The sequence below is a fragment of the Elephantulus edwardii genome, unplaced genomic scaffold (genome assembly GCF_000299155.1).
Source record: "Elephantulus edwardii isolate Elephantulus edwardi_28Jun2011 unplaced genomic scaffold, EleEdw1.0 scaffold00296, whole genome shotgun sequence".
In the NCBI taxonomy this organism is placed as follows: Eukaryota; Metazoa; Chordata; class Mammalia; order Macroscelidea; family Macroscelididae; genus Elephantulus; species Elephantulus edwardii.
In genome coordinates, this window is record NW_006400046.1 from 246,462 (window position 1) to 257,184 (window position 10,723).

General features: G+C 43.9%; 1 protein-coding gene across 1 annotated transcript in view; it reads left to right on the forward strand.

Moving 5' to 3' along the window:
- The window catches only part of EMR3 (egf-like module containing, mucin-like, hormone receptor-like 3), a 160,609-nt gene that overhangs the window by 140,842 nt on the left and 9,044 nt on the right, over positions 1-10,723 (forward strand). Inside the window, exons 15-16 of the mRNA XM_006900808.1 lie at positions 218-386; positions 7,535-7,642. Of these exons, the coding sequence (XP_006900870.1) occupies positions 218-386; positions 7,535-7,642 (277 nt within the window). The remainder of the gene's footprint in view (positions 1-217; positions 387-7,534; positions 7,643-10,723) is intronic.

Genomic DNA, 10,723 nt, shown 5'->3' on the forward strand with positions numbered 1-10,723 from the left:
CTCATTTAATCTTTGCAGCAACCCTAGAAGATAGGACTAAAACAAAGGATCTGGATTACAGAAAGGTAAAGTAACTTACTCAAAGTCACACAACAGTTCTAGGATGTGGAGTTAAGCATAAGTAATTTGCTCCAGAGTCCTCACTGGCAACAGTTGCACTACAGGGGTGCCCGTGACCTTACTAGGTTTCTGATGTGGTTGTTTCTGACTCTCTAAGGGTGCTGACTCTCAAGGCAACAGCTCAGCTCTTCATCCTGGGCTGCACCTGGTGTCTCGGCGTCCTACAGGTGGGCTCAGCCGCCCAGGTCATGGCCTACCTCTTCACCGTCATCAACAGCCTGCAGGGCATCTTCATCTTCCTGGTCTACTGCCTTCTCAGCCAGCAGGTTAGCATTGATCATTATTGTTTTCACAGATAAATTTGAAGACACGGGTATGAACGAACACTTAAAATCATGTTCTTTGCATTTTCATATGGTTCTATCATTCTGTAAAGACTATCTGTTCTCTACTTTAAGCTGCTGTTGACTCTAAGATACCTTGAGAAAATAGGGAGCTCTGGTGGCCTAGTGACAAGAACCTGCACTGCAATCCCAGAGGTACACGGTTCGAATCCATTGACGGTACACACACATTTAAAAAAAAAAAAGATACCCTGAAAAAATACCTCATTGCTACATCAAGGAAAGATTGTGGGTTTTCTTCAGCTTTTCTATTTGTAATAGTTACTGCTGGATAAGGGAGCTCTGGTGGCATAGCCCACAGGGAGTTGCACTTCTAATCTAAAGGCCCCAGCTCTGTAGTGGTTTGAATCCACAAGCCCTTCTGTAGGAGAAAGGTGGACAATCTCCTCTCGTGTGACTCAAAGCTTCAAAAACCCAATGAAGGTTCAGTGTAAAATGGCAAGGGCTATGTGGGGACGACCATATCTGACCTTTACCAACTCCACTGTTCTAGCTGTCCCTGTCAACAACGTCCACAACACAGAACCAATTCCCGTGAAGACAGACATGTCTCCCACACTCCCACACACCTTTATACTCAGCACCAAGCTCACTGCTCTCCTAGGTCTGAAGTCTGTTGCAATGGCTCACAGACCACACAGAACCATATTAGGGAAAGCAAAAGCCTATCATTCAGGTTGGTCGCAGGTACAATCCCTCAGTCAGGACAGCTTCTGAAATGTCCTCATAGGCCCCTCAGCCCTCAGAGAGAGAGATGGCTGTCTAACAAAAATCCTCAAAAACCTCAGTGGTTGAAACAATGAATACTTAATTTTCTCATTCTTGAGTCTGTAAGTTGGTTAGGGTTCACTGTTGATCCTAGTTGGGCTTAGCATGCAGTGGCAAGGCCATTCCAGTCTCCTGTTTCCATCATCTCTGCTTGTATTCTATTAGCCAAACAAAGCCCCATGTCAATAGAAGACTATTCCATCCACTATGAAGATAAAATACTTATAATATACTACTTAATAGTACTTATATACTACTACTACTACAGAGGAGTGAAGAATGAGACCAATAACACAATTCACGACACTGCTTAAAATTAATCCTTAAATACATTACTGTGTATTGCATAAATCTCTATATTTTAATGACTCTTTAGTGAAATCAATTAATAAGCTTATCACAGACATTTTATTATTAATATCTTAAAGTATACAAGAAGAGTAGCAGTTTGCTGTGAACACCTGGTTGTTGTTGTTGTTATGTGCCATCAAGTCGCTTGCGACTCATAACGACCCTATGTACAACAGCCCTAAACTCTGCTCTGCCCTGTGCCAATCGCACTGACTGTGACACACCCATCCCAATTATTCCAGTCACTGAACCAATCCACCTCATAGAGGGTCTTCCCCTCCTGCGCTGTCCCTCCACGCTCCCAAGCATGATGTCGCTCTCCAAGGACCGGTCTCTCCTCACAACATGTCCAAAGTATGTTAGATGGAGCCTCAGAATCCTTGCCTCCAAGGAGCCACCCGGTTTAACCCTTTCCAGGATAAATCTGTTTGTTTTCCTAGCAGTCCATGATGAACACCTAGATTCTACAATTAATATTTTCATTCTTACATATGTACTTTGTGTGTCTATCCCTCTTCCCATCCAGCCATCTCATTTTAAGCAAAAATAGTTAACATATTCAATTAAAGACATGTGCCAGCAACTGATCTCAGTGGATGTACAATTCTTCACAATGCAAAAAACTTACATTTATGCTTCCCCTCAATTTTTTTTAGTTATGTGTTTGTTTTTATTCAATATGGCTTATAAGTGAAATCCTATTCATTTGTCTGTTGTTGTTGTTGTTGGGCATGATAGAGTCGTATCTGACCCATAGCTGACCCTCTGGTGGGTTTTCAGAGGCATTTAATCACAAGGGAGGAGATTGACCATCCTCCCATAGAGCAGCTGGTGGCCTTGAACCACAAACCTTTGGGATTGCAGCACAGCTTCTTGCCACTAAACCACTAGACTGTTGTTGTTAAGTGCCGTCGAGTCGCAGGCAACTCATAGCGACCTTATGAAGGAAAGTCTTCACCACTTGGGTGCCTTTCATCCTCTCTCCAGGTTCATAGGGTTTCCAGAGGCAAGCTATTATGGAAGTGGATGCCACTCCCCCTTCCAAGCTTGTTTTAATCAGGGAGCTCCACCCCACTCTCTGTCCACATTGGGTAACCAGCCATTAATGCATTTGACACATCAGTGTCACAGTGTTCAGCCTCACAGCACCCACAAGTGACTGCTGTATGGCAACTTGTACATCAGGGCTCTATGACCTAGAGGAATCACTAGACTATAGTGAACAAAATAAAACAGTGATGTGCTCCAGTACTTGCAAAATGCTGCCTGCTTGGACAACTAAGATCAACAGTCCCAATAAGTCTGAAACTTAGCATTCCAAGATATTATGTCTTCCTAAGAGAGGTCCATAGATTTTGGACATCATACTGGCTCTAGGAATTAACCCATAGGAAAAAATGCAACTCTGTTGACCATTGTTGGAAGTAGGAATGGCATCCACTTCCTAAACAACATGCCTCTATAAACTCTATGAACTTTGAGAAACAACAGTAGTTATACAAAGGTTAAAAAACAAAAAAGATCCCCGTACGGGCCACCAAAAAAAAAAAAAAAAAAAGAAAGGTTTCAGGTCTTTTGCTCATAGGGTCGCTATGAGCTGTGCTCAACAACAATACTTGACCATTGAGCTGTGTAAACCCTCTACCTAGATTTATTCAAATGGTCACTATGAGTCATCTATGACTCGACAGCACTTAACAACAATAACAAGAGAGCTCTGTTGGCCTAGTGGATAGAAAATAATGCTACCAAGCCAAACGTGGGTGATTTTCATCTGCGGCCCACAGTCCTGTTTTTAATTGTTTTTGGACACATTCTTCTAAGTGGCATAGCACTGGTCTGTCCATTTGCTGTACAGAAGTAACTCATGGTTGCTGTGAAGCTGAACACTGTGACACTGATGTGTCAAATGTGATAATGGTTACCCATGGTGGACAGTGTTTGGTGGAGCTCCCCGATTAAAACAAGCTTAGAAGCAGGAGTGGCATCCACTTCTGAGATAGTTTGCCTCCAGAAACTCTATGAACTTGGAGAAACAATGAAATTTATCCAAGTGTTCAGGGCTTTCATTCATAGGGTCTCTGAGTCATCTACAACTCGACAGCACTTAACAGCAACAACAGCATAACTCTATCTATTGAATGGTAAGATGCCCTGGTGGCATAATGCATCGGGTTGATAACAAAACGGCTAGTAAGTCAAACCCACCAACTGCTCCCTGGGAGAAAGATGAGAAGTCTTCTATAAAGATTTATAATGACCCGATGGGGTCACTCTGAGTCAGAACCGAAATGACAGCAGTGGCTTTGGTTTTGAGATTTATTGAATGGAAAGGATTCTGTCAGTTGTAAAAAGAATGCACGTAGCCTAAGGCTGACCTCCACGAACTCCACAAGGGGGAATAGTCACCACTGATAACATCTACCACACAAAACCGCTTTCCAAGAGGTCAAACCTGCCTCCATGCTCCCACACCTACTGCTACCGATTCCGACACCCGTGTCCTTTCCAGTCCTCTAGTCAGGACAGTTCTCAAGTGTGCTTGCAGGCCCTTTGATCTTCAGCCTCAAAGCTTTAGGTCTGTGTTGCAAAGGCCTCATATTGTTGTGGTGGTGTGCCATTGAACCCATAGGTGACCCTACAAGTGGGTTTTCAGAGCCAGTTAGTCACCTGGGAGGAGCCCATCTTCCTCTCTTTTAGTTCTGCCAGTTGGAGCATCCTCCACTGGGCCTGCAGCAAGCTTGGGTGCAGAGCCCTGACTCTGGCCTTGTAGGGCAGCAAATCCAAGGTCACTGCTGTCTCACACTGGTCACTTGTTCTCCACTGCTGCTGCTGCTCTCATCTAGATCCTGCTCCGACCAGCGCCGGAATCTCTGGCCTGAAGGAATGTGCACCCTGTTTCTTCTTTCTTGCTGTTAGTGAGATTCCTGTTTTCTGCCTCCAAATCTGCTCGATTTGAGCCTGGCAGGATGATAAAACTGGCCATTTCCCTCTTCATTGACCTACACATCCCATTTGCCTGCTCTCGCCCAGGCATGTATCAGAAGTCAGAGGTTGTAACGTAGGAAAGTCGTTTTGAACGACAAACCTACTTTGTCCTGATGGCACAGCAGTTACTTAATGCTGAAGTTACTATGCTGAGCAGGAGTTTGAACCCACCAGGCTCGAAAGCTATGCTCGTGCACTTTCATGAAGATTACAGCCTTTGGGAAGCCATGGAGAAGTTCTGGACCACCCTTTAGGGTCACTGTGAGTTAAAGGGACTCTATAGGTAAAATTTTGGTATGGAATGGGATGCTATACAACCCTTAAAAATAACATTATGAGGGGAGCTCTGGTGGCCTAGTGGCAAAGAGCTGCAACTACAATCCCAGAGGCACACGGTTCGAATCCACCAGATGCTCTGCCGGGGAAGGAGGGGCAGTCTCCTCCTGTACCAGTCAGATCTGATTTGACGGTACACTCACACAAAACTAATAAAATAAAAAAAATAACATTATGAAACCTCGGTGAAGCTGGGATCCACACAGTGTGGATCAGAAGGTAAAACAGCCAAATAAGCATCACCCAGCAAAGAAATATAAAACATTCAAGTTCTTTGCTTGACCTTCTCAAACACCATGAAGGGGACATAGATTGGACATACTCCTTTCCTTCCCCAGACTTTTTATTCTCCCTTCTAGCTGTTCTGGTCCCTACTTTGTTTAAGGTATTTCTCCAAGGCTACCTCTTCTGCCTTTTATACTCCGGATTCCTCTTATGCCTTTACATCGGCACCCTTTCTCCTCTGTCCCCTACGCTGCGGCTCACCCTCCGTTCCTCCTCCTTTCCCTCACTTTATATCCAGGGACCTAAACAACAAAACAGGTCCTCAGATGATGAGGGAGAGGAAGAAGGTGAACCGACAGAGAAGACAATCCCTAGAGAGCACAGCCTTGGACCACTCAGATGTTCCTATTTGTCCCAACCCAAGAATACATTGTGGTTGGAAGGATACTCACAATGTATTAAATGGAAAAGCCAATTATAACACACTAGTGCAAGGGAGCTCTAGTGCTAAGAAGTACATTAGTGCAAGGGTGGCCTAGTGGCAAGAAGCTGCACTGCAATCCCAAAGGTGTGCAGTTCGAATCCATCAGATGCTCTGCTGGAGAAGGATGGGCAATCTCCTCCTGTACCAGTCAGATCTGACATGACAGCACAGAACAACAACAACAACCAAAGAAGCCATTAGTGCAGACCTCGCCTCCATATTTCCTTTCAAGGAGAAAGGTCTGTCCCTTTTGGATGTAACTTTCTAATAAATTCATCTTTACTTTTTACCTTAAAATTACTGCAGAAGGAGAGAGAGAGAGAGATAATAGATAGATGATAGATAGATAGATAGATAGATAGATAGATAGATAGATAGATAGATGATAGATAATGGATGGATGGATAGATAGATGATAGATAGATAGATAGATAGATAGATAGATAGATAGATAGATAGATAATATCACACACAGTAAATTTCTACATTTTAAATTTTGAAGCTCCATCTCACGTATTTTGGGCGTGTGGTCAGTAGGGACCAGTACTTAGAGAAGGACGTCATGCTGTGGAAGGTAGAAAGACAAAGGGCACAGGAGAGGGAGACCCCAGATGTATTGACACAACAACTGGGGTAAGGAGGGTAAGTGTGTCAGAGACACTGAGACTGGCTCAAGACAGAGCGGAGTTCAGAGCTATTGTACATAGAGTCACTATGAATTGCATGTGACTCAACAGCACATAACAATAGCAATTGCTATGTATTTGTTATTTGTGTATATGTATTTTATGTGTATTTATATATGTATAGCAGTATAGTCTATACTATAAGTTTCTCAGCCCAGAGCTGTTTTGCAGCACACCGTCCCCCGAGACTGTCAGCAATGTCTGGAGTCATTTGTGCTTGTCACAAGTAGAGGAATGCCACTAGCATCTAGCAAGTAGTATCCAGAGAAGCTGCTGACCATGCTACAGCACACAGACAATCCTTAGCCACAAAAAGCATTATCCAGTCAAAAGAGTTAATATTACCAAGGTTGAGAAACCTTGGAATAGAAGTTGCTGGTGGCGGACCCTGCATAGCCACTTGGCATTCACTTCTACACCCTGAGGTGTTTTTTAATATAATTGTCTATTATGCTCTGGAGCTCTGGTAACCTAGTGACAAGAAGCTGCGCTGCCTTCCCAAAGGTACCCAGTTTGAGGCCATCAGCTTCTCTGCGGAAGAGAGGGGCAACCTCCTGCCTGTGAAAACCCGCTGGAGAGTCAGCTATGGGTCAGCTGCATCTCAATGATACACAACAACAGCAACATTACTCTCTACCTATGGCCGTCATATGTGTAGCCCATGCGCTAGAGAAGCTCAGAGTGCCAAAAAATAACATCCCGTGACGGTGGCCATCAACCCATGATCGGTGGGAGTTGGTGCATCAATACCCTCGGCCCCTCGCCCTGCACAGGGGTGACAAGAGGTGCATGTGCTAGTCGTTCTCAGGTTCCCAGTGGGACCAAGTCCTAATTGCTCACCACAGAAGCTTCTCTGATAAAAATGCAACCTTTACTGACTGCCTGCTCTTGCCAGTCCCACACCCCCACTGTTCCACTTGGGATCAGTTCCTAAATGAACCCTGTGTCAAGCTTCTGGGGTCCCCAAAGAAAGACAAAGGGCAATCACCAAGGCACTGTCAGCAGTTGTCTCTATCTGGCTATGTCACTGCTGTTCTCTTCCTTTCACGTACGTGTACTTAGAGAACTTTCTATAACCAAGAAACTGAGCCCAGACTATTCGCACTACCCAGGGACCTTCCTGGTTGATGACAAGTTTTGATATTAAGTCTCTTCTTTTGTTGACGCACTGGATTTTCTTCTCTTTGTGAATGTTAACAAGAACCACACTGGTGGTCCCTTTTATGTTCCAGGTCCGGAAACAATACCAAAAGTGGTTTAGAGAGATCGTGAAATCAAAATCTGAATCTGAGACTAATACTTTTTCCACCAAGATTGGCCTCGACTCAAAACCCAGTGAGGTAAGAAAACCTGTGGCTTATTCTAATGTTTCGTGTGCGTACCATCCCTAATTTCCTCTTGATATCATAGAAAAAAGCTTCTTTCGGGGGGCATTGAGGGAAGAGTTACACTGTTGCAGACCAAGGGTAAAGGATTTTTATAATTATTAATAATGAGACAGACAACCGGGAATGAGACAGAACAGAGAGCGTAAAGACAGGGGGCCAGCAGTTCTCGACTGAAGGGCCTCAAGCCACGCCTCTCTGTGTACTTACTGATAATCAGGGGAAGCAAATCATAAAAAGAATCCCTTGTAAATGAAGCCAAATTTTTCTCTATTGTCAACCTAATGCTTTAGCGCAGGAAGTATTTCACATGTCCTAACGCTCCCTCTGTAGGGGGCCCTAGCTGTCTCTCATCTGCAGGGAACAAACAATTCACTTGGCTGTGATCTGTCACAAGAGAAATCCTAACTTATAAATTTGTAATTCCTTCAATTCCTGAACAAGGGTTTTCATGTAATATTTGGTATGATATTTGGCTTCCCATATTATACTCTTGTCCTCAGCACCTGGTCTGCATCTCTCATGCTCACTATCTTGCCTCTTAGTTTCTCTTCCCTGATCACATACCGTACTCAAGCTGACTTTTGTAGATGTTCATATCATGCAAGGACATAAGGGTAAAACATCAACAACACATCCCGTTTATTTCAAAATTTCTAAATCATAGAAAAGTTGTTAAAAGATTACAGCCTCAGAAATACTATAGGGAGGTTCTGTTCTGTCCTACATAGTTGTTGTTATGTGCCATCCAGTCACTTGCGACTCATAGCAACCCTATGTATAAGAGCTCTAAACGCTCTTCTATCCTGTGCCAACCTAGCCATCTCAAACGCACTTATTCCTACCACTCCAGTCACAGAATCGATTCATCTCATCTAAGGTCTTCCTCTCCTTCACCATCCCTCCACTCTCCCAAACATGATGTCCCTCTCCAAGGACCAGTCCCTCCTTGCAACATGCCCAAAGTATGTCAGATGAAGCCTCAGAATCCTTGACTCCAGGGAACATTCTGGCTTCACCCTCTCCAGGACAAACCTGTTTGTTCTCCTAGCAGTCCATGGTATATTCAACACTCTTCTCCAGCACCACAGCTCAAAGGCATCAATTCTCTTTTTATCAACCCTATTCACTGTCCAACTCTCCGATGCATGGCACGTAACTGCGAAGACTATAGCCCGGATCAGGCGCACCTTAGTCTCCAGTCTGACGTTGCTGCTCTTCAGTACTCTTGAGAGGTCCCTCACAGCCGACTTTCCCAATGCAATTCGTCTCTTGATTTCCTGGCTGCTGTTACCAAGAGTGTTGATTGTGGAGCCAAGTAAGCTAAAACTGTTAACAATCTCAATCTCTTCACCATCAATACTGATGTTGCCAATTGGTCCAGTGGTGAGAATCTTTGTTTTCTTGATGTTGAGCTTCAATCCATATAGGAGGCTGCAGTCCTTGACCTTCTGCAGCAAGTGCTTCAGGTCCTCCTCAGTTTCAGCAAGCAGGGTTGTGTCATCTGCATAACACAGGTTGTTGATGAGTCTTCCACCAATCCTGATGCCACATTCCTCTTCGTACAGCCCAGCATCTTGGATGATCCTACATAGTATGAGTCCAAATTAACCTGAGAGGAGCTCTGGGTTTTGTAGCACCTACCTTATAGTTTGTTTCAAGCATGGAAATATTGATTCAGTGACTGGGGTGATCGGGATGGATGTGTCAGAGGCAATGTGATTGGCACAGGACAGAGCAGGGTTTAGGGCTGTTGTACATAGGGTCGCTATGAGTCGCAAATGACTTGACGGCACATAACAACAACAACCTTATAGTGCTGTTCTGTGGGTTTGTTTAAGAGGCATATGAAATGCATTGGCCCATACCAATCACTATATTAGTGCAAAATATGTTTTCTTAATGAAACTTCAGTAAATCTTTATTAGTTCCTGTGCACAAAAAAAGTAAAAAAAAAAGAATCCTATATACAGTAAGCCCTGAAACCTGCTCTATCCCGTGCCAAACCCATTGTCTCAGGCACGCCTCCCTCATGACCCCAGTCACTGAGTCAGTCCATCTCATAGATGGTCTTCCTCTTTTTCACTGCCCCTCCATCCTTTCAAACGTGGTGTCCCTTTTTGTCATTATTCTCCAAACAGCCACTATTCTAAAAAGTGAATCAGTGAAGTCAGAGGATACCATGGAAAGTGTTCCATAAGACGAATCCTGCTATGACTGCTCTACTTAATAACAGGGGAACCGCGCAGGGCAAACCGTGCAGACCTTTTCTGGAGAATAAATGGCCTGGATAAGAAGGGGACACTCCTGGAACTCAATGGCTGATATTTGTCTCTTCTTCCACTGAGCTGCTCAAGCTCAGGGCATCAAGGAATGAACCTCCAGTATGATCTGAGACTTCTCATAGTTCTTCCTTAATTGCCCTTTTTTAGGGAAGAAAAAAGGTATATGTGAATGAGCAGAAAAAGGCTTGTTGTTGTATTTATGTGCCATTGAGTCACGATTCATAGTGACCCTATGTACAATAAGCCCTGAAACCTCTCTACTCTGTGCCAACCTTATTGTCTCTGAAACACCTACCCTCTTTACCCCAGTCACTGAATCAATCCATGTCATAGATAGTCTTCCTCTCGTTTGCTGTCCTTCCACCCTTCCAAACTTGATGTCCCTTCTTGCAATACACCTAAGGTATGTCAGATGAAGCCTCAGAGTCCTTGCCTCCAAGGAGCAGCCTGGTTTCACCCTCTCAAGGATGAACCTATTGGTTCTCCTAGCATTCCACGCTCATTCAGTACTCTTCTCCAGCACCAGAGCTCAAAGGTATCAATTCTCTATCATCCCTAGAAAATGCTTAAAAGCTTTAAATCCATAAATTTCCTGCTACCATGTTTGGTTTCATGCCTTCCACATATATATCCACCATATCTACTCACCACAGAGCCTTAGAAAAATATGTTTACAGTGTATCCTACATTTGATAAATATAGGTAGATAGATATATATAAATAGATGTAGATAGATGCAGAGATAGAGACA